A 24,274-nucleotide genomic window follows, 5' to 3' on the forward strand; every position below is an offset into this window, starting at 1 on the left:
TGTACTATACAATCCAATCCAATAAGGACATTTACCCAGGTTCATGGAGAGACTGCTTACAGTACAACACAACATAAACCACAAAAGTTTACTGGATACCTGGATAGTATAATCACATTATTAAAGCCAACATACCATTTTGCTTACGGACTTTTTTTTTCTTTTAACACATTACCTTACCTTGGGTCCTTGCAAATCCCTTCTAAAAGCATCCAAAGATAATAGTTAGGCCGCATTCACACGTTCCGTGTTCTGCACGTAACAGACTCCTTCCCCGCCCGGGCAGCATCTGTGATGTGTAATGACAGCGCGGCTGATTCATTACAGCATGAATACAGTTCCCCCGCTCCCAGCATCTTATTACAGATGCTGCCCGGGCGGGGGAGAAGTCCGTTAGATGCATTCCACGTTTGTGTTCCGTGCAGAACACGAAACGTGTGAGTGCAGTCTTTAGGTGGACGTATCAATTTGATAAATGTAATTTTTTTAAAAAAAACTTTTTTTTTTTTTTTTTTACACTAGTTAGTCCAGGGTTGAGATTTCGGTAATGCGGTCCATTTTCCACCACCCGGTTCCTGTGTTTGGCACCAGTTTCTTTATGTGCACTTTGGCCCGCTCTATGCATTAGAGGCAGGTCCATCGCCCCCAGTGTAATGATATCACCTCCTCTCGGTGACGTGGCCAGATATGATTCTAATGTAGGTGTGTCACCGTGGGGAGGGGATATCGTTACACTAGGGGCTGAAGTGCACATGACTAATCCGGCGCAGATCATGGGAACCTAGCGGCGTCTTGAAAAATTGACCGCGCCAGAGCTGAAGAGTGTTTAAAAAAAAAAAAAAGCCAAGTGATACATTTGCTTTAACTATTTTTAAGCTCTTTTAAGGGACTTGCAAGGCCAGATAACAAGCATCCATCTCTATGATCAGCGATCAGTTACCGAGCCTTTAAACAGTTCAATAATAGCGCAGGCCGGATGGTTTGTTCGGTCCTATCATTTCATCATGGCCACCTGCAAATTCTCGTTATCGGCAAGGAGTGTTCCTGCTCACATAAAACGGCCTTTAGGTAAAACACTATAATGCCGATCAATTGTCTAATAACATTTTCTGAAAACACATCATAATATGAAAAGCTCAAGGGAATAAACTAAAAAAAAAAAACAAAAAAAACAAAAAGCACTCACCGGTCAAACCTCCGGGGTAAGGAACTGGCACTGGTGAAAATATTGAAGAAGCCCCTCCAAAGGGAGTCATTCCAGAAGACCCTCCAAATGGTGTCATGGAATGACTATTGAAGTTTGCAGGTGGTCCTTTAGCTGCTGGCGACTGGGCCACTTGTGTGGGGTCACCGCCATATTGGGAAATAGGTTCCTGCTTGGGTTCCGATCTGTATTTTATTGATGGACCCTTGTCCTCTTTGCTCTTAATACAGCCCATTATACCTGTTTAAAGAAAAACCAAGGAATTGTTTAATGGCTGGAGGAGGAGAACAAGGCACTAATACACCAGAACATCTCTACACTTCATATTAGTAAGAACTTAACCCCTTCGGGACCAGGCTAATTTTCGTTTTTGCATTTTCATTTTTTCCTCCTTGTGCTTAAAAGGCGATAGCACTTGCATTTTTCTACCTAGAAACCCACATGAGCCCTTATTTTTTGCGTCACTAATTGTACTTTGCAATGACAGGCTGCATTTTTGCATAAAGTATACTACGAAACCAAAAAAAAGCATTTCTTTTATTTGGGGGGTATTTGTTTTTACGCCATTTGCCCTGGGGTAAAACTGACTTGTTATGCATGTTTCTCAAGTCGTTACGATTAAAACGATATATAACATGTATAACTTATATTGTATCTGATGGCCTGTAAAAAATTCAAACCATTGTTAAATATACATTCCTTAAAATCGCTCTATTCCCAGGCTTATAGCACTTTTATTCTTTGGTCTATGGGGCTGTATGAGGTGTCATTTTTTGCGCCATGATGTGTTCTTTCTATCGGTACCTTGATTGCGCATATACGACTTTTTGATCGCTTTTTATTACAATTTGTCTGGATTTGATGCGACCAAAAATGCGCAATTTTGCACTTTGGAATTTTTTTTGCGCTGACGCCATTTACCGTGCGAGATCAGGAATGTGATTAATAGTTCGGGTGATTTTGCACGCGGCGATACCAAACATGTTTATTTATTTATTTACTTTTATTTATAACCTGGGAAAAGGGGGGTGATTCAGACTTATTAGGGGAGGGGGCTTTTTACTAATGACAATACTTTTTTTTTTTTATACACATGTACTAGAAGCCCCCCTGGGGGACTTCTAGTATATACACTCTGATCTCTCATCTCTCATTGAGATCTTAGCTGTATGGATATACAGCAAAGATCAATGAGATCGGCACTCGTTTGCTTTCGGCTGCTGCAGCAGATAACAAGCGAGTGCCGAGTCGGGGATGGCGCCATCTTGGAGCGGTCCCCGGCCAGCTTCAGTTACGGAGATCGCTCCTCCGGGATAACATCCCGGGGGAGCGATCTCCTCCACTAGACACCAGGGAAATGCTGTATCCGGTAATCGGATGCAGCTGTGATGTTTGACAGCTGCCTCTGATTACTGTATTAGTGGGCACGGCAATCGGACCTTGCCCGCTAATACCGGCGGTCCCAGGCTATAAGCGGCACCCGGGACCGCCGCGGTTCAGAGCGGGGTCGCCGCGCGGCCCCGCTCTGAACACCCGCGCGAGGACGTACAGTAACGTCCTCGTGCGGGAAAGGGTTAATGTACAGAGAGGATTTAGTAAAAGTGAAGTTTCCCTCTGGTTGGGCGAACACACACACACACGCTCCTTCCATGACCTTGGTGATCCAGTTCTACAGGTTGCAATAAAAATGTCAAAGTGGCGGCAGTACTTGTATCGTCATAAGAAGGCGCTTATATAAAAGTGACAAGAGACCATGTATAGCTTCTATACGTATCAGTTCAAGACCATGATGGTGATCCAAAGAGAACCTGATCTGATGCTTCTCCTCAGACAGCACTCCACATAGGATGTCATATGCAGCTAGCAACAGGTCTGACAGGAACTTCTGTCTAAGAAAATACACCCTGAGGAGACTGTCTGGGAAGTATCCTCCTACACTATACTTTTACTACATGTCACTCCTGACAGTTCATGTTTGACACATTAGAAGGACTGAACCAGTGTCCATCTAGATGTAAATATTCAATAACAAAAGGAAACAAAAAAAAAAAAATCTAGACTAAAATGCCCAACCAGGCGGCAGTACATGCAGGTGACACAAGGTGTGGAATAGCTATAAATGTCACACTGTCAGCAGTCTCCACCTCTTCTTCCCTTGACTTTCTTCCTTTAAGCGCAGAGGATGTAAACCAAGAGAAGACAGGATTTAGTTGAAGATCCTAATACTGTGCTAAAACTGCAAACTAAACCTTACAATAATGAAAAACATCTGTCCTGATGTCACATGAGCCGAAACAACTGCATAATCTCTGCCTGGCAGGGCCAACTAACCAGGGACATGCTGGGGTGGATTATATCCCCAAACAGAGATGATTCATGGATTGCTGGATTACTAATTCATGAAGAATCTGCCCAAGTGCTGCAGAGGAAAACATCACTTACAAGGAAGCCCCAAAGGTTACAGAAGGGATTCCCAACCTCCTCACCACAGGGAGTAGTTATCCCCCACCCTATGCCTACCCCTGGGGAACCCCAATACAAGCTTTGCGTAGGGGCACAGCATTGTGTACAGTGACAATACGGCTCAACAACAAAAAAAAAAAAGGAAAAAAAAAGAGAAGGATCACAGCTTTAGGCAATAGCATCAATGTAGAAGTACTCTAAAGTATAAAACGTATGCAAAAGGGTGCATTCACACATACAGGATCTGAAGCAGATTTCATGGCCCAGAATTTATTTGCTTTGAATCTGCAGCTTCAAATCTGCTGCAGATCCTGTATGTGTGGACGCACCCTGAGGGTACGTTCACACTCACCGGATCCGCAGCTGACTTTCTGCTGCGGATCCGCAGCAGATTGCATTTTATTAACTGAACACAGCATCAAATCTGCACCATCAAATTTGCTGTGGATCTGCTGCGGATCCTGTAGGTGTGAATGCACCCTAAGAGAGTATTCCTACCCTCACCTGTCAGTGTAACTCTCTTCCAAATATCTACATGTATAGCAGTCCGGGTCAGTGACCAAAGAGTAGCACTATTTACCATGCTCCAGAACTGCCCTTCCTGCCATTATTTAAAGGGGTTATCCAGGATTAGTAAAACACACACACTGTGGCAGCTGGCTACAGACTCCTCCTAACAGCTGACACATTTCTGGCCATTTTCAGCATACACTTGTTTACATAAGAATTTTACTTTAAATTGAAATGTTAGAAGTCCTAACATTGGAAACCTCTCACACGTAGACAATCTCTCACTCCTCCACTATGTACACGGGTCATTCATGACACCAGTTATCCCCAGTCATATCAGCATGTAAGAGTCTTTTCTGCAAAAACAGCAGTAAGTGTCCTCCACATCCAAACTGAGCACAATAGTGGCGCTGTTTCTGGAAGAATGTTTTTCTAGGCCTGACAACCCCTTTAAGCCTATGTGGGAGGGGTCCCATGCTGTTGCAAATAGAGCCTAAATTAGATACAACGCAGCATTTAATAAAATCTATTTTCAGTACCAGTCATGATATACCCTCTGTGCTGCTAAGCGTCCTATTCCACGGGCCGATGGGGGCCCAATCAATAATGTAAACGTGCGGCAATCTAGCACGGGCCGATGGGGGCACAATCAATAATGTAAACAAGCACCGATCTGCTAGATCGGCGATCGTTTACTGGGCCTATTCTACGGCCCGATAATCGTTTAGCGAGGGCTGCAGGGACAATGTTACCGATGTCCTTGCAGCCCTTGTTTAAACACCATACTTTACCTAAGCATGTTGCAGGGCTTCTCCTGTGCTCCTTCTTCCTCCCGGTCCCCCGTGAAGCAGCAGCTGCGGAGCGGTCTGTCTGACCTGACAGGCCGCTCAGCCAATCACTGGCTGCGGCGGTCCTGGCCAGTGATTGGCTGAGTGGCCTAAAGACAGGCTGCACCAAAGCTGCTGCTGTGCGCAGGCCTGGGAGAGAAGGAGAGCAGGAGAAGACCTGCAACATGCTTAGGTAATGTATGGTGCTTGTGAAATTGTCAGTCGCCCACTGCACATCGCTATTCCACGCAACGATGCGTGATCGATGCCTGATGATTTTAGGTTTGAACCTCAATACACAATTGGCCAATGACACAATCATCGGCTGATCGTTGTTTCTATTCCACGGAGCGATAATCGGCCTAATTCGGCCGATTATCGCTCCGTGGAATAGGCTCCTAAAAGTGGGGGAATGTTGTTTGAGGTACAGCTAAGCCATCTTCACAGTACACCATGTCATTCCCATGAAGACCAGGAAATGATTGGTCCAGGTCACAGTACTGACCTCTAGGGCCTGACTACTCCTACTTACGTCTGACCACCAAAGAGCATTTCCAGAGTCAGATAAGACAGGACCACCGCAGGATTGTAATTTAGGTTACAGCATGCTGTTATTATATGACAATGGTTTATAAGAAAGCCTAGAAGTAAATGTGCTTCATCCATTTTAATACACTCCAATAAACATTTTAAGGTCCCTAATGGAATCTTAAGGCTAATGGTAGAAAAATACGAGACGTAAAATGCACCATAAAGGAGTGACCCAGAGGCAATAGCTGTACTCCTGGGATATTGTGCACGCTATTTCCAGCACTGGACTCAAGAAAACAAATTCTAAGTCTTTACCATTTAAGAAGCTTACGTCTAATCAGAAAAGCCTTGTGCAAGCCTTCCCGTACACAGCGACGCGGCGGAGGGAGTGCTTATTCCCTGCGTGGGGACGGCTAACAGAGTTACTGAACAGTCAGTCACAACGTAATGGTGATCTGGAGATTTCTGTGCATTACAGGATAATCAGACAAAACTAATATGAAGGTAGTTATAAACTAAAGTATATTCTATAAAGAAGCTTGCTAGAATCTGCCCTCAAAGCCTGAATGCCTGCTGCCTGTGTGACAGGTGCGGGTTACAGCGCTCTTCAGGGGCCTACGACATTTATGACACAGCCTGTTACTCCAGATCTATTTGGGACATGAACAGCAATAACAAAAGGCATATATAAACATAAAGGCCACAGCTAACCAAATACAGTAGTGTAACATTAGATTCCATCTCGACAGATGACATTTCATTTGCCCAAGAAACAGGGAGCTTTCTTTTACCATTCTGGAGTCGTGTGCCCTGGAATGTTACAGCAGGTGTGAAGACACTGTAATAGTGTAGCCGCAGCGTCTGCTAGAAGGGCTGTACAGGGCAGAATAAGCCTCCCGTCTATACCATTCTGTGCGAATATACAGCTTTAATACTTGTGTCTTAAAGTGCACATTATTAAAAAGAAAACTGACAGCATAGAATATTAAAGGAGAAGTCTGGGGAAAATTTTTATTAAAGTATTGTTATTGCGCCCCAAAAGTTATACAAATCCCTATATACACTTATTACGGGAAATGCAAATAAAGTGCTTTTTCCCTGCACTTACTACTGCATCAAGGCTTTATTTCCTGGATAACATGGTGATGTCACTTCCTGGATAACATGGTGATGTCACGACCCGACTCCTAGAGCTGTGACTGCTGGAGAGGATGATGGCTGGGGGACACTGAGGGACACAGGACACTGGAGGGACACTGCGCATCCCTCTGCTATCATCCTCTCCAGCAGCCACAGCCCGCACAGCTCTGGGAGTCGGGTCGTGACATCACCATTTTATCCAGGAAGTGACATCACCATGTTATCCAAGAAGTGAAGCCTTGATGCAGTAGTAAGTGCAGGGAAAAAAAGCACTTTATAAGCATTTCCTGTAATAAGTGTATATTGGTAACTTGTATAACTTTTTGGGGGCAATACAATACTTTAATAAAAATTTTCACTGGACTTCACCTTTAACAGTGCTGCCAGTTCTCAAATGGGTAATCCACCCAAACAAAACTTTTCATATGTTGCTGCCGAACTATCCGGCCAATTATCGCTCCGCCACGGCCAGTGATTGGCTGAGCGGCCTGTCAGCTGAGACAGGCCGCTCTGAAGCTGGATTGCGCGGACCCGGGAGAAGCACAGAACAAGAGGAGCCCTGTAGCATGGGTAGGTAATGTATAAAGTTTAAACAAGGGCTGCAAGGACATCGGTAACGATGTCCCTGAAACCCTTGTTAAACGATTATCGGGCCGTGTAGTAGGCCGAGCAAACGAGCGCCGATCTAGCAGATCGGCGCTCGTTCACATTTATTATCGTGCCTTCATCGGCACGTGTAATAGTACCCTAAGAATTTATTCCATACTTGTTAATATCTATTCAGTCTCTTTTTCCCAGTTTTGAGCTGCGGCTTTATGCTCAAAACACAAAAATCTCTGTGTGAGCTTTCCTCTCCGTCTCCCCCCACCTTTCTGAGACAGCTGATTTAAACAAGTCCCTGACTGGCTTTATCTGCAACTTTGTAGCTTCTTTGTAATGCTGAGAGGGATTGATTACAGAGTAACCCTTTCAACATTACAAAGTTACAATGTTAAAGATTAAGCCAGTCAGGAATTTTTGTACAGTACATTGGCTTATTATTGTGTCAAAGCAGCAGCTCAGAACTAGGAGAAAACAACTAAATAGATCAGGAGTAGGAAACCTTGGCTCTCCAGCTGTTGCAAAACTACAACTCCCATCATGCCTGGCATGATGGGAGTTGTAGTTTTGCTACAGCTGGAGAACTAAGGTTCTCTACCCCTGGAAAAGATAATAATTATGGAATGAGTTGTTAGTCTCACCATGGGCAGCAACATATTAAAAGTTACGTTTGAGTTCAGTACCCCTTTAAAGGGGTCATCCAGCGCTACAAAAACATTTCTTTCAGAGACAGCACCACTCTCGTCTCCAGCTTGGGCAGGGCTTTGCTGCTCAGTTTCATTGAAGTGAATGGAGCTTAATTGCAAACCGCACCTGAACTGGAGACAAGAGTCGTGTTGTCTCTGAAAGAAAGTGGCCATGTTTTTGTAGTACTGGATAACCCCTTTAAGCACTGGTTGGCTCTTCTGTCTAGGTGTGCACAATCTCTAGTATAGAAGACACAGCCTCACTCCACATTTCGGGGCTGTTGGGAGACAGACGTTCAGGGATGTGCTGTGCTCTGAATCCTATCCAAGTACAGCAATATAATGAGCCTCCAACTGTTCTCTCTCTAAAAAATGTGAGGCATCATGGGAAAAGTGGACCACATTACAAGACCCATATCTGAGGGCAAGACACCCGTACATCACCCATTTTGGGGGAAAACATAGCATGCTGACATACCACAAGAACAGTCAAAGGATTTCATAGACAACCACTGGCCCCCTGGGTCCAGGTGAAAACAGCATGCCATACAAATGCTGACTGGTTTGCTGGCTTCCACACAAACATCTGCTGGGACACAAAGCGCTGTCCTTCACCATATAGGCACACGTGCCAGGTTATTGTGGTTTGGTTCTCTAAGAGTTCAGGAAGACGACTAATGGTTTTGGCACTACACTGGGCAAGAGACAGGGACCCCTATATAGAGGTTAGGATCAAAGACTTGGCTTGAATACCTCACCCTGTGTGAACAAATAACCAGTTATGAGTTATTGGTCAGGAATCCTTCCAATAATATATTCAATGTTTTATACCAGTAGCTTATGCTCCCATGTGCCCGGCCAACCATGATCGTTCTCTTGGGCCACCCAACAAATGGTTGACTCATGCTACAAAGTGAGCCATCCTGCCACCATGCCAGATGCACAAAGGACATAAAAACACACCAACATCTGTGGGGAGGAAAAGCAGCAATGCTCACATCTGCTCATAATAAGAGTCTACTATAAAGATGACACTGGGAAATCTGGGCTTTTTCCACTGGTTTCCATCGCGCAGCTTTTAACCCTTTAAGGACAGAGCAAATTTCGATTTTTGCGTTTTCGGTTTTTCCTCCTTGTGCATAAAAGGCCATAGCACTTGCATTTTTCCACCTAGAGACCCACATGAGCCCTTATTTTTTGCGTCACTAATTGTACTTTGCAATGACAGGCTGAATTTTTCCATAAAGTACACTGCGAAACCAGAAAAAAATTTAAAGTGTGGTGAAATTGAAAAAAAAAAACGCATTTTGTTTATTTGGGGGAAATGTGTTTTTACGCCATTCGCCCTGGGGTAAAACTGACTTGTTATATATGTTCCTCAAGTCGTTACGATTAAAACGATATGTAACATGTATAACTTATATTGTATCTGATGGCCTGTAAAAAATTTAAACCATTGTCAACAAATCTACAACACTTAAAATCGCTCCATTCCCAGGCTTATAGCGCTTTTATCCTTTGGTCTATGGGGCTGTGCGAGGTGTCATTTTTTGCGCCATGATGTGTTCTTTCTATCGGTACCTTGATTGCGCATATACGACTTTTTGATCGCTTTTTATTACAATTTTTCTGGATTTGATGCGACCAAAAATGCGCAATTTTGCACTTTGGGATTTTTTTGCGCTGACGCCATTTACCGTGCGAGATCAGGAATGTGATTAATTAATAGTTCGGGCGATTACGCACGCGGCGATAGCAAACATGTTTGTTTATGTATTTATTTATTTACTTTTATTTATAACCTGGGAAAAGGGGGGTGATTCAGACTTTTATTAGGGGAGGGGGATTTTTACTATTAACAACACTTTTTTTTTTACTTTTACACTTATACTAGAAGCCCCCCTGGGGGACTTCTAGTATAAGTGCTTTGATCTCTCATTGAGATCTCTGCAGCATAGATATGCTGCAGAGATCCATGAGATAGGCACTCGTTTACTTCCGGCTGCTGCAGCCGGAAGTAAACGAGTGCCGAGCCGGGGACGGCGCCATCTTGGAGCGGTCCCCGGCCGGCTTCATTTGCGGAGATCGCTCCTCCGGGATAACATCCCGGAGGAGCGATCTCCCCACTAGACACCAGGGATGACGCTGCGTCCGGTAATCGGATGCAGCTGTCAACTTTGACAGCTGCATCCGATTACTGTATTAGCGGGCACGGCGATCGGACCGTGCCCGCTAATACCTACGGTCCCGGGCTACACGCGGCACCCGGGACCGGCGCGGTTCAGAGCGGGGCCGCCGCGCGGCCCCGCTCTGAACTCCCTTACCGGCATCAGGGCGTAAATTTACGCCCGATGTCGTTAAGGGGTTAAAAGGAAAAGTTGCACTTTTGCATGAATCTCACACCTTGTTATGACGGCAGCTTTAAGATTGCTGCAATGAAGACAACAAGTTCAATGAGTCGGCACATGAAAAGGGCAATGTAAACAGGCCATAAGGAGCGAAAGTGTTCATGAAGATAACAAAACTTCTCGGCACGGCCAATAAAGGCATCAACATTGCTATGGAAACCAGATTTTTGGCCGGTAAGCTTTCCCGAGAACGTGTGAAGACTGACAAGCTGACAGCAGCGTACAGAGCATCATCGCACGCCCGCCAATATTCCTGCCATAAAAGGTCAAGCTTACTTTTTGATGAGAAACTCAAGTACAAGGGAAAGAAGCACGGCCATATTAGTATTCATAGGAGCAAAGAGGGACATGGTATATTCAGGTATAATATCCGCTACTAAAATGCCTCCGCTCTGACTGCTGAAATGATGCATCCAGAGGCGCTCAGGCTAACCATGGCACTAATGTCAGTGAGGAGCCAAGATTTCCAGGAGGTGCTCAGCATCAATAGACAATGGATATGAAGGTCTACACACAAGGCAAAGCTTCAGTGTAACGCCTATCCAGTGGTGGATAGGCGTTATAGCTGAACACTTCTAGCAATTGGTGGGGACCAGGACAGGGGATAATGACATGTAAGAAGTTATTTGGAGTGACTGGTACAATTTAAGACACTGCAAGCTAGCACCGATCTCTCTGATTAGTGCTTTTCTGTGTCCGCCAACAGCTAAACATTGTGTAGCATAAAGGACCTACAGCCAAACTATAAGGCCCCGTTCACACTACGGAATCGGCGCCAAGATTCCGTGCAGAATCCTGTCTTCTGTCAGTTTAAATAGGAGGGCTTGAGCGTCTCTGCTTCTTTGAGTGGAGGAGCACAAGCTCTCCCATTCAAACTGATAGAAGTCAGGATTCGGTGCAGATTCCACACGGGGTGGTGGCTCCGTAGTGTAAATGGGACCAAGCGTTGAAGTATCCAGTATAGTTGCCCATATGAGGCGTTGGATCCCCACCAGAAACAAACATTTTGATGCATTTACAAGCCAGTTTAAATGTACAATTTTTTAGAACATCACAATTAATATGTACTAAATAAAATGACTCAGAGCCTAGAAGCATCAAAAGACACCAGTGACCTCACATTAGTTGAGCGAGAAAACATCACATGAACCTAAGAAAAGAAGTGTGTATGACAAGGCCACGTCACTGGATGACCGCTCACGGAAAACAAAACAATTGCTTTAGATTTCTCTCAACTTATAAAAAGGTCGGGTCCTGGTCAGAAAGATCATGTAAATCCTCCACAGATTACTGACAATTTATTTACACATTTCTAAGTATATTACATGCACATTATTACAAGCAGTCATCTGCTCAATTAGTGTTGAGCCAACCTCATGAAAGTGTCCGGCTTCAGAAACTTATCAGACCCTGAACACTTGGCATTTACCTCCCCGCATCTGGAGAAGGTGGATGCAACCCGAGGACTGCCTGTAAAATATGGATATAGCCTATAGCCCTAGGACATCATCAAACTTCTCCAGATGCGTGGAGGTAAATGCCAAGTGTTCAGGTTCTGATAAGTTTCTGAAGCCGGACACTTTCATGAGGTTTGCTGCACTCTAATGATAATGTATCATCTATTCACAGGATAGATGACACCATGAGAGAGTCTGACTGGTGGGGATCTGACTGCTGAGACCTTGACTGATCACAAAAAGGACAGGGATCCCTGATCTTGTGGTTAGGTGATAAGTTACAATCTTCAAATAACGCCATTAGGTAGTCAGTGTATGTTAGACGTATAAAGAGTGGCTGTCATTTGAGCAAAAAAAATAAGATCTCTCTAGTGTATGCAGGGAGATGCAGTGAATTCTACGGAATGTCCATGGAGACCATCTTCTGCAGTGAGGAGAGAGAAGTGTTCAGCTGAGCACTTCTCCCTGCCCATTATAGCAACCAGTGGTGGTCTCAGCACCACATATGCACAAGCCACTGCAGATGGGGTGGGGGGGGGGGGGGGGGTTTGCTGTACTCCTACAGGGCTATTGGTAGCCAAAGGTCACCATTAAAACTTCTGTGCTGCCTTGGTTACTAACAGTACAGACCTCTAGGTGTGATGTGCTGTCCTTCCATAGGGCCACACCACATACAGCACTTACTGCTTAATAACATACACAGGTTAGTAAGAGTATTGTGGAAGTAGGCACTGGCGATACATTAGCATAAAAGAAAGTCCTGAGTACAAAGTACATATCCAGGTAGAGATTACAAGCTACTGGCGAACAATGCTGTCTGTTTTCCCTTTGTAAATAGACAAATTTATCAAATACCTTATTACATATTATAATCTCTCCAGAAACTTCCATGTATAAGGGACATAGGCAAAGGTAAAGTCACTATTGGTGGACAGCAGCCCTACCTGTATGTTGCGTGCTAGTAACACCACACCATATATGCCATTTGTTTCCATTAAGTCCTTTAAGTACACAATAGTATCCTGTGGCTGTGATGCATAAGTACAGTAGGAGGTAAGGAGCACAGAGGTGTACGGGAGGCTGCTTATTCACAATTATTGGGTAGTCGGCCAGCTATCTAAAGAACAGGTGTCATGCTCATGGCCCAGTCCCAGCACAAGGCAGCACAGTCGCGTGAGTATGTTTAACACATTCAGCCTCAGAGAGCTGGTGTTTTTTCCATGAAACCACTGTATATTTCAAGCTCTGACCGTCCATTGTCTTCTTCAGTCATCAGCCTGGAAAAGGAGGAAGGAAGTCATGGAATCTGGAGTTTCCCCAAGACTTCACAAGATCCTCTATCTGTATTCTGTTACAGTAGACATAGAGTATGTAGATGGAGAGGCTAAGACAGTGGAGGAGTGCTTGTTGCTCACAGACAGAACCCATGAGCGAGCATCTACTGTATATCCACTGTGACAAAATATATACCAGAATAGTTACCCAGTATTAGGACTTGTGTGTACTGGTAGTGCACAGGACATCAGGAAGAGGGAGGACAAAGCCAACATGACAAACAATACGCATGGAGGGCGTGGGGCTGACAACCATCACCTCTGATCCTGGACATTAACTCTTACAGGGCTAGCGGGATATTCTCTTTGTACAATGAAGGCTGAACAGGCTCCAGGGCTGGCATGCTCACTGACCTTAGTACAAACATGACAGCACGGAAGCTGTCCTACTACCAGTGCCTGTGCAGACAGAGCCTGAACCACTACCTTGGTGTAACAGTACGTCTATGTGCCAACTACCTGGGGCTGTATTATTACTCTATTACTATTATATCAAGGTGCTGTAAGGGGTTAAAGTGGTATTCCTACCTTAGTCCATTATGGCATAGGCAGGTCACACCTCTGGGACCTTCACCTTTTATAACCTCAGGGGTCCCTAAAACTCATGAGATGGCTGCTGGGGTTGAACAATTGGAGAGATGACATTTAGGCAGGCAGGATGGGGAAAGGGGGAGCCCTACTATAACATGGTAACAAAGGCTTATTAAAGGAAAACTCCGGCGTTTTATGTTTGATGTTTTACTCTAATGTAAATTAATTTCCTATCTGACCCTGTATGTGTCTGTTTTTTTTCCCCTTGAACGCCAGAGTTGTCCTTTAAAGTTGTCCTTTAAAGTTAAGACGTATATCAGACATTTGCGACTGTCATAAAATTCTAATCTGGGGACTACCCTTTAACTCCCTATCAAACACAGGGAGGAAGATCCCTGTGATACATGTGAAAACAAAAAAAAACACAAGACAAAAAAAAACCTAAAGACAAGAGTGGTTGTGAAACAAAGCAGCAACAAATTACTGCGTCCAAGCTAAGAACAAACAGAGCCAGAGCAAGACCCTAAGCACAAAGCTACAATATAAACAAGGTGGAAGCAGAAAGGTCTGATGAAGTTCATGGTGAGAATCCAGAGACATATGAAGAGAAATACATGGAGAGTCCCATGAAACATTTCATCGGTCAGCATGGAAAGCTGTACCAATGGCAGCAGGCAGGAAAGCCATCAGGAACTCCACACCCTGCCTGCAAGAAGGATATCTTGTCCTGTTACTGCCGGAAATCTGCCGCTGACTCAATCTGCACACATACCAGGGCTATTTGTAGCCAGCGCTGCTCCTTCAAGGATCTCACTTCTAGGTCATATACTGGAAATACCTACAGAAAAATCACATCCAATGGGCAGTGATGGGATATATCCTGGTCAGAGGAGGGGGCAAGTATGGCAATGGTGTAAAGCTTTCACAGCCAAGGGTCTATTAGTACCAAAGAGTACATAGCTAGTCTAACCACCACCGTATATGTAGGGGTTATCCGCTGCAGCCGCCATACCCTTAAGGGCCTATTACACGGGTCGTTAAGAGGAGCAAACGAGCGCTCTCAGCGCTCGTTTGCTCCTCGTTCCCCACTGGCTGCCGCCGCGGCAGCAGCGAGCGGGTGAGTGCGGGAGGGGGCGGCGGGGAGCTGCCCGGGTGATCGCTGATCGTCCTGGCAGGCCATAGGATATAGCAGCGTCTGCTGCCGACGCTCCTATTCAACTGAGCGACGGCAGCAGATCGCTGCTATATCAGTCTCTTGTTTTTAAACATGTTGAAAAACAAGCGACTGCAACGATCAGCCGACATGAACGATGTCGGCTAATCGTTGCACTCTATTCCACGGGACGATTATCGTCCGTAGCGGCCGATATCGGCCGAATACGGACGATAATCGTTCCGTGGAATAGGGCCTTTAGACAAATTATTCAAAATGAGAAAAAAATGGCAGCTTTCCTGTAAAAACAGCACCACAGGCTGAATGCTGTATCACAATATGGCTCCATTTACTTAAATGGACCTGAGCTGCAAAGCTCCATAAACAAAGTGTTGTGCCTGGAAAGAAGCAGCCATGTGTTTATAATAGTGGACAACTTTCTAGAGGTGAGCACCACTTCTGTGTTCTGGCTTATAGATATGTAGGTGAAAGCTCCTGTCCATCCTGAATAATGACACTGGGAAATCTCCAGGTAAGGAAAGCGGAATATGCAGCTTATGCTGGGAATTGGCCCGGCTCCCAGCCACACTTTTCTCTAGCAAATGTCCCATCTATATTCTCCATATTCTTCTCCATCTGTTCCCTCCGTCACCATATGCAGACCAGTTTACTCCAAATAATCTAGCAGAGATAAAATCCACTTTGGGGATTAAATAGATAAATCCTGGTATAAACCCTAATAAAAGCTATACAGCAACAAACCCATCTAAAGGATAACCATCACAAAGCAGTAGTTACCCAGCGCGTTCCCACTCCATCACATGGAGCTTATCTATCCAGATCAGGCCGATCAGCTAATAAAAAGATCAATGGATAGTGACTACACGGTTAAAGGGGTTTTCCTGGCAAAACGTACCAATGAGCTATCCTTATGCTGCGTTTACACGAAGCGATAATTGGCCCGATCGTACGATTAACTATGTCGGAGTAACGATTTTTTTTTTCATAACGGTCAGCGTTTAGACGGTACGATATATCGTACGGAAATTCATTTTGCGATCGCTTAAGCCTATCTCACACATTGGTTAAATCGGCGAACGACTGTTTACACTGATCTGCAAATTTTTTGTGAACGATGATTTTAGAACATGTAAGATCAAAATTAACGATTTCTCGTTTGTCGTTTGATCGTTCGCAGCGTTTACACGTACGATTATCGTTCAAATTCGCATGATAATCGTGCCGTGTAAACGCAGCAATAGGCTAACTCATCAGTAACTGATTGGCGGCGTGCTGACACTCCTACACTGATCGGCACTGCACAGGAAACAGAGTTTGCCTCCATTCATTGTGTTCATTTATTAAAAGGGTTTTCCAGCGAAAATCTTCTTTCAAATCAACTGATATCAGAAAGTTTTATTTGTAATTTACTTCTATTAAAAAATCTCAAGTCCTTCCATACTTATTAGCAGCTGTATGTCCTGCAGGAAATGTTCTTTTCAGTCTGACAGTGCTCTCTGCTGACATCTCAGGTAAGACAGGAACTGTCCAGAGCAGGAGAGGTTTTTCTATGGGGATTCATAAAAAACCGACACAGAGTTCCTGCAGAGATGTCAGCAGAGAACACTGTATCAGACTGAAAATAAAACAACATTTCCTGCAGGACATACAGCAGCTAATAAGTATGAGAAGACTTGAGATTTTATAATAGAAGTAAATTACAAATCTATATAACTTTCTGACTTTTTTGCTGGACAACACCTTTAAATTTAAATAATCAGAAAAAGTACAGACGTTAGGCTGTGTTCACATCTGTATCCAAGTATCTGTATATAACAGACGTCAAAACACTCCCCAGGTCACTTACATGGCAGATACCAAAGGCATCCAACGGACCCTAGTGATTTACAATGGGGTCCGTCATTCCGACAGAACAAATATTGCTGAAAGCAGCGTTATTCCTCCTGTCTAATCTGACGAGAATGAGAAAACGGCTCTATGTGAATCACATTGTGTATGTAAAACCTGTCAAACAATAGAATGGGAGGAGATAGGTTTCTCTCCATACACTATATTGTATTTCCTTCTCTATACGCAGTAACATGGCTTCAGGGAACACACCAAAACTACCAGGGAAATCCCATGTAAAACTACACTGATGTATACAGCGGCCTGCAGATGGGCCATCCATGGTGCTTTTCTTGTGTATGGAGTCCACTAGTGTCACACTGGTTCCTTCTTTGTTGAGCTACACAATAGCGGCTGTTCCCTCCATCACCGACCTGTCAGGTAGATTTTACCTAAAGCAGGAATTCAATAGGGGCACTTATGTCTCAGAAGAAGAAATATTTTCCCATAAAGAACTTCAAAGAATTTGCCCGGATACAATGATGTGGCAGTGAAATGTGATCCGTCAGGAATGTGAGGGATATAGATGTGGTGCATACACCTGTATTGTCTCATCTAGTAAAGCACATATACAGGTGGCCTGAGTCCTTCCCCCAAGCTGGAACTCAATACCAAGGCATATAAATACTACTACTACAGCCATGCTGCCCGACATGGCCTTCATTGCTCTCTGTTATGTACCGAAGCAGGAAAAGCTGGGTGACCATCGCTGTGGAAGCTGTAGTAGTATATATAAGGGCTGTCCCCTCTCTTCACTGACTGTATACATATATAGTCTGTAAATATCACCTATATCTGGGTGGCCACCTGTTCCTATCAGGAAGGCTCACTAGAGGTGAGCAGCGTTGTATCTGGGTGTACACAGAGCCATGTTCTCTCTGTCCTCTCCAATCATTCAGTCCGCCTGGGAGAAGAAAGAAGCCACTGAGTCCTTCCAAACAGTTGTCGTGGGCTATCAGCGGACAGGACAGCGGGGCGTTTGTATGAGGGGATGCGGCGGGGAGGGGGAGCATGTGAATGAATTCCTTTCCTCCTCCTTCTTCTCTATGACTATTCATGTGGAAGAGGGTCAAGAAAGCAGGATTACAGGATTTATTTCCTCTTCCAACAGGCAACACTATTAACCTCTTAAGTGACGTTAGCAAAACCCCAGGTAACCTTTCAGCGTAACATAAGGCCCCATAACGCCACAAATATATGGCTGATACGAGTATGTGCAGGGTTTTATATAGGGCGGTATTCACATAGTACAGATGGGATCATTACTGACAATACTGGGCCAAGGGTTCTATAGATACAATTCAACCACTAACTGGGGTGTAGCTAGGATTTATGGGGACCCATAGCAAAAAAATCTGTATGGGGACCCATGAATCCTGTATGCCCTCCCCATATACTCACCTGGAGCGGTGCAGTCCCCAGGCATTTCTTCACTCTCCCAGCACCCCGGCACACAAGTGACATCCCGTGTACCATGTAGGCAGACCATGCTTCACAGGGGAGGAAGAGGGCCCCCTTACCATCCAGGCCCTGTAGCAGTTACATGGTGTGCCTACATAGTAGGTATGCCCCTGACCAATAAATACTTAAAGGGGTATTCCAAGTTAAAATGGCTTATCTGAGGGGTTGACTGCTGGGACGCCCCATGACCTGTAGTACAGGATTTGTTATGACTGGAGCAGCAGGTGGGCCATGACTCCATTCACTCTCTGTGGGAGCTGGTGATGGTAGTGAGCGCTGGGCTCCGCTATCTCCGGAAGCTCAAGGCTATGTGCAGTTTTTATTAAATATATTGTCAGCCTAAAAAAAATGGCTGTTTTTTCATGATGACTGCGCACAAGGCGGGCTGTGGCCAGTGACTATGATCACTAGGTGGTCCAGGACACAGGTGCTATACAAGACACAATCTCCTATCACAGCGACATCACACTACAAAGCTGTACACAGCAATACACAGAGGCGATTGTACAACGTCCCAGACATCATCATGAGGCCTGTCTCCTCCATATACTGTATGTAATAACGACAAAGTCATGTGCAAGTCGCCGGGCAGGTCACAAGAATGTGCATAGCCGGGAGTGTGCAGCACAGCAGCCACTGCCAAGGTGTAGCCATAGTACATAGTAACTTATGTGCGGCCTGAAGGGAACACTACATTCCTTCCTCTGGGCCTGTGGCTACACGGACATTGTTAGTGTCTTACATGGAACTCAAAAGGTGCAAGTATACCTACACACTATATATACCACCTTGGGTTTATGGATCTAGGAGCAGTGGTATACATGTGATGGCGGTGGTATACATTAGGTAGACATCTGCCTACTGGTCAGCACAGCTAGTTGCACACGGGGGCCACACTAGTGTGAGTAGGCTGTATCACATCACATCGGGGGCCACACTAGTGTGAGTAGGCTGTATCACATCACATCGGGGGCCACACTAGCGTGAGTAGGCTGTATCACATCACATCGGGGGCCACACTAGCGTGAGTAGGCTGTATCACATCACATCGGGGGCCACACTAGCGTGAGTAGGCTGTATCACATCACATCGGGGGCCACACTAGTGTGAGTAGGCTGTATCACATCGGGGGCCACACTAGTGTGAGTAGGCTGTATCACATCGGGGGCCACACTAGTGTGAGTAGGCTGTATCACATCGGGGGCCACACTAGTGTGAGTAGGCTGTATCACATCGGGGGCCACACTAGTGTGAGTAGGCTGTATCACATCGGGGGCCACACTAGTGTGAGTAGGCTGTATCACATCGGGGGCCACACTAGTGTGAGTAGGCTGTATCACATCGGGGGCCACACTAGTGTGAGTAGGCTGTATCACATCGGGGGCCACACTAGTGTGAGTAGGCTGTATCACATCGGGGGCCACACTAGTGTGAGTAGGCCGTATCACATCGGGGGCCACACTAGTGTGAGTAGGCCGTATCACATCGGGGGCCACACTAGTGTGAGTAGGCCGTATCACATCGGGGGCCACACTAGTGTGAGTAGGCTGTATCACATCGGGGGCCACACTAGTGTGAGTAGGCTGTATCACATCACATCGGGGGCCACACTAGTGTGAGTAGGCTGTATCACATCGGGGGCCACACTAGTGTGAGTAGGCTGTATCACATCATATTGGGGGCCACGGTAAGGGAGCATGATTCTCGTGCATGCCAAGCAGGTACCCCTATAGTATACATGAGGGACCATGAGGAACATGTGGGTTTACATGTGGTGTATAAGCTCCTTGATGTGACCAGGCCATGAAGTGCCAGAGACACAGGGACATGAGGTGCCAGAGACCAAGGGGTGATGATGTCCTGGCACCCTAACCATGCCCTCTGCCCACCACCACATACACACATGCCCGGCCCTCTGCCCACCACCACATACACACATGCCCGGCCCTCTGCCCACCACCACATACACACATGCCCGGCCCTCTGCCCACCACCACATACACACATGCCCGGCCCTCTGCCCACCACCACATACACACATGCCCGGCCCTCTGCCCACCACCACATACACACATGCCCGGCCCTCTGCCCACCACCACATACACACATGCCCGACCCTCTGCCCACCACCACATACACACATGCCCGGCCCTCTGCCCGCCACCACATACACACACGCCCGGCCCTCTGCCCAGCACCACATACACACACATGCCCGGCCCTCTGCCCAGCACACACGGGGCAGGCCGGAGACACATCCGGGCAGGTAAGTTGGAGAGAAGTTTCCCCCGGGGCAGTGGCGCCCCCTGGGTGAGTCCGGGGCAGTGGCGCCCCCTGGGTGAGTCCCCGGCACTGCGCCCGCCCGGGAGGCTGCTGTCCTGGGGGCTGGAGCAGGAAGAGCAGGGAAGGGGAGGGAAGCGAGGCCTAGTCCCCGGATCCCAGCACAATCCCGCGGGGAGGACGGCGCTGTACACGGCGGGGGGCGGCCCAGGGCCGGCTCCGGGCTCCGCTCTTACCTGGATCTCCTCCGGGCCCCGCACATAAGTTCCTCGCTCCTCAGGGATGACGCCGGCTGCTGCGGGAGCGCGTCCTCCTCACCCTCGGAGGAACACGGCGGCCATGGGAAGCGGAGGGCAGGGCGGCGATCAGTCCATGTCGGGGCTGGAGCCTCGGGCCGTGCACTTTGATCTCTCCCCTCCTCCTCGTGCAGGATTCACAGGCTGACACCTCCAGGGTCCGGTCCTGTGATCCCTCCTGCCCTCCCCGCACGGCAGCTCCAGTCCAGGGGGCGGGGCGGAGGAGAGGGGGCGGGGCCGGGGAGGAGGAATCGCCGGAGTGGCGGGGAAGTGAGACGGCACAGGGAAGGCGCTCGGCCGCCGGGGGTGCTGCTGTCACTGCCGGATCCTCCCCCTCCTCCTGTGCATGGTTTATTCCCAGCTCCGAGGGCACAAGAGGGAGGAGAGGCGGGGTGTGTCCGCAACATGGCCGCCCGCGGGTCACCGATAGCAGGGCGCAGCTCGGCCGGGCACCTGTGGGCTCCTGGATGGGGGCTCTAACCACAGCATTGTAGGAATAATGTACAGGGATATCCTGTGCTATATACAGGGATGTTATATACAGGGACATACTATATACAGTGATCTTATATACAGGGATATCCTGTACTATATACAGTGATCTTATATATAGGGACATACTATATACAGTGATCTTATATACAGGGATATCCTGTACTATATATAGTGATGTTATATACAGGGATATCCTATACTATATACAGGGACATACTATACTATATACAGGGATATCCTGTGCTATATACAGTGATCTTATATACAGGGATATCCTATACTATATACAGGGATATTATATACAGGGACATACTAAATACAGTAATCTTATATACAGTGATATCCTGTGCTATATACAGTGATCTTATATACAGGGATAGCCTATACTATATATAGTGATGTTATATACAGGGATATCCTGTGCTATATACAGTGATCTTATATACAGGGATATACTGTACTATATACAGGGGTGTTATATACAGGGATATCCTGTGCTATATACAGTGATCTTATATACAGGGACATCCTGTGCTATATACAGTGATCTTATATACAGGGATATCCTGTGCTATATACAGTGATCTTATATACAGGGATATCCTGTGCTATATACAGTGATCTTATATACAGGGATATACTATATACAGTGATCTTATATACAGGGATATCCTGTACTATATATAGTGATGTTATATACAGGGATATCCTATACTATATACAGGGACATACTATACTATATACAGGGATATCCTGTGCTATATACAGTGATCTTATGTACAGGGACATCTTATACTATATACAGCGATATTATATACAGGGACATACTAAATACAGTGATCTTATCTACAGGGACATACTATATACAGTAATCTTATATACAGTGATATCCTGTGCTATATACAGTGATCTTATATACAGGGATAGCCTATACTATATATAGTGATGTTATATACAGGGATATCCTGTGCTATATACAGTGATCTTATATACAGGGATATCCTGTGCTATATACAGTGATCTTATATACAGGGATATCCTGTACTATATATAGTGATGTTATATACAGGGATATCCTGTGCTATATACAGTGATCTTATATACAGGGATATACTGTACTATATACAGGGGTGTTATATACAGGGATATCCTGTGCTATATACAGTGATCTTATATACAGGGACATCCTGTGCTATATACAGTGATCTTATATACAGGGATATCCTGTGCTATATACAGTGATCTTATATACAGGGATATCCTGTGCTATATACAGTGATCTTATATACAGGGATATACTATATACAGTGATCTTATATACAGGGATATCCTGTACTATATATAGTGATGTTATATACAGGGATATCCTATACTATATACAGGGACATACTATACTATATACAGGGATATCCTGTGCTATATACAGTGATCTTATGTACAGGGACATCTTATACTATATACAGCGATATTATATACAGGGACATACTAAATACAGTGATCTTATCTACAGGGACATACTATATACAGTAATCTTATATACAGGGATATCCTGTACTATATACAGTGATCTTATATACAGGGATATCCTATACTATATACAGGGATGTTATATACAAGGATATCCTGTGCTATATACAGTGATGGTATATACAGGGACATCTTATACTATATACAGGGACATCCTATATACAATATACAGGGATCTTATATACAGGGCCATCCTATACTATACTATATAAAGTGATGTTACTATAGTTATACAGGGATGTTATATACAGGAACCATTCTATATTATACTATATACAGTGATGTTATATACAGGGACATCCTATACAGAAAAAAGCAGTTGGGATATACAAGGCCACTCCTTTCAGCTAAGAACAGGAAACTGAGGCTACAATTTGCACAAGCTCATCGAAATTGGACAGTAGAAGATTGGAAAAACGTTGCCTGGTCTGATGAGTCTCGATTTCTGCTGCGACATTCGGATGGTAGGGTCAGAATTTGACGTCAACAACATGAAAGCATGGATCCATCCTGCCTTGTATCAACGGTTCAGACTGGTGGTGGTGGTGGTGTCATGGTGTGGGGAATATTTTCTTGGCACTCTTTGGGCCCCTTGGTACCAATTGAGCATCGTTGCAACGCCACAGCCTACCTGAGTATTGTTGCTGACCATGTCCATCCCTTTATGACCACAATGTACCCAACATCTGATGGCTACTTTCAGCAGGATAATGCGCCATGTCATAAAGCTAGAATCATCTCAGACTGGTTTCTTGAACATGACAATGAGTTCACTGTACTCAAATGGCCTCCACAGTCACCAGATCTCAATCCAATAGAGCATCTTTGGGATGTGGTGGAACGGGAGATTCGCATCATGGATGTGCAGCCGACAAATCTGCGGCAACTGTGTGATGTCATCATGTCAATATGGACCAAAATCTCTGAGGAAGCTTCCAGCACCTTGTTGAATCTATGCCGCGAAGAATTGAGGCAGTTCTGAAGGCAAAAAGGGGTCAAACCCGTTACTAGCATGGTGTACCTAATAAAGTGGCCGGTGAGTGTATATAACCAATAACACATCATAAACATTTCTTAAAACCTTTAACCTTTAAAATTTAACTCATCAGTTAAAATTTAGAGGTGACCTTCTCCTCTAATAAAATACACGACACAAGGACAGGCGGAAGCGCAGATCCTTACTCCAATGGGTTCCAGGCAGTATTGAAGTAACTGCTCCATATAACCTTCTTTAAATGATAATAGATAGCCATGCTCTTTAGATAGCCAGCCACTGAAAAGCGCGTTGCTACCCAAGATAGTGATAGGTCAGCCAATCAAATCAGAGCTTTTACCTAAAGATTGCATAGAAACCTGGAAAGAACCTACACATGCCACTGGCTGAGCAGGACATCCAAATGCCGGGAGCCCCCCAAGCAAGCTGGAGGGCGGACCCGGTAATGTATGCATCTGGCCTCAGGGGG

At 45.5% G+C, this 24,274-nt stretch overlaps 1 protein-coding gene across 1 annotated transcript in view; it reads right to left on the reverse strand.

The window, feature by feature from the left end:
• The window catches only part of YES1 (YES proto-oncogene 1, Src family tyrosine kinase), a 43,876-nt gene extending 22,865 nt beyond the window's left edge, over nucleotides 1–21,011 (reverse strand). The window contains exons 1-2 of the mRNA XM_069957724.1: nucleotides 20,730–21,011; nucleotides 1,187–1,444 (exon numbers count right to left, since the gene is read on the reverse strand). Of these exons, the coding sequence (XP_069813825.1) occupies nucleotides 1,187–1,439 (253 nt within the window). The 5' untranslated portion in view covers nucleotides 1,440–1,444; nucleotides 20,730–21,011. The remainder of the gene's footprint in view (nucleotides 1–1,186; nucleotides 1,445–20,729) is intronic.
• Nucleotides 21,012–24,274: the final 3,263 nt, after the last annotated feature.

This window comes from Dendropsophus ebraccatus, chromosome 2 (assembly GCF_027789765.1).
Source record: "Dendropsophus ebraccatus isolate aDenEbr1 chromosome 2, aDenEbr1.pat, whole genome shotgun sequence".
In the NCBI taxonomy this organism is placed as follows: domain Eukaryota; kingdom Metazoa; phylum Chordata; class Amphibia; order Anura; family Hylidae; genus Dendropsophus; species Dendropsophus ebraccatus.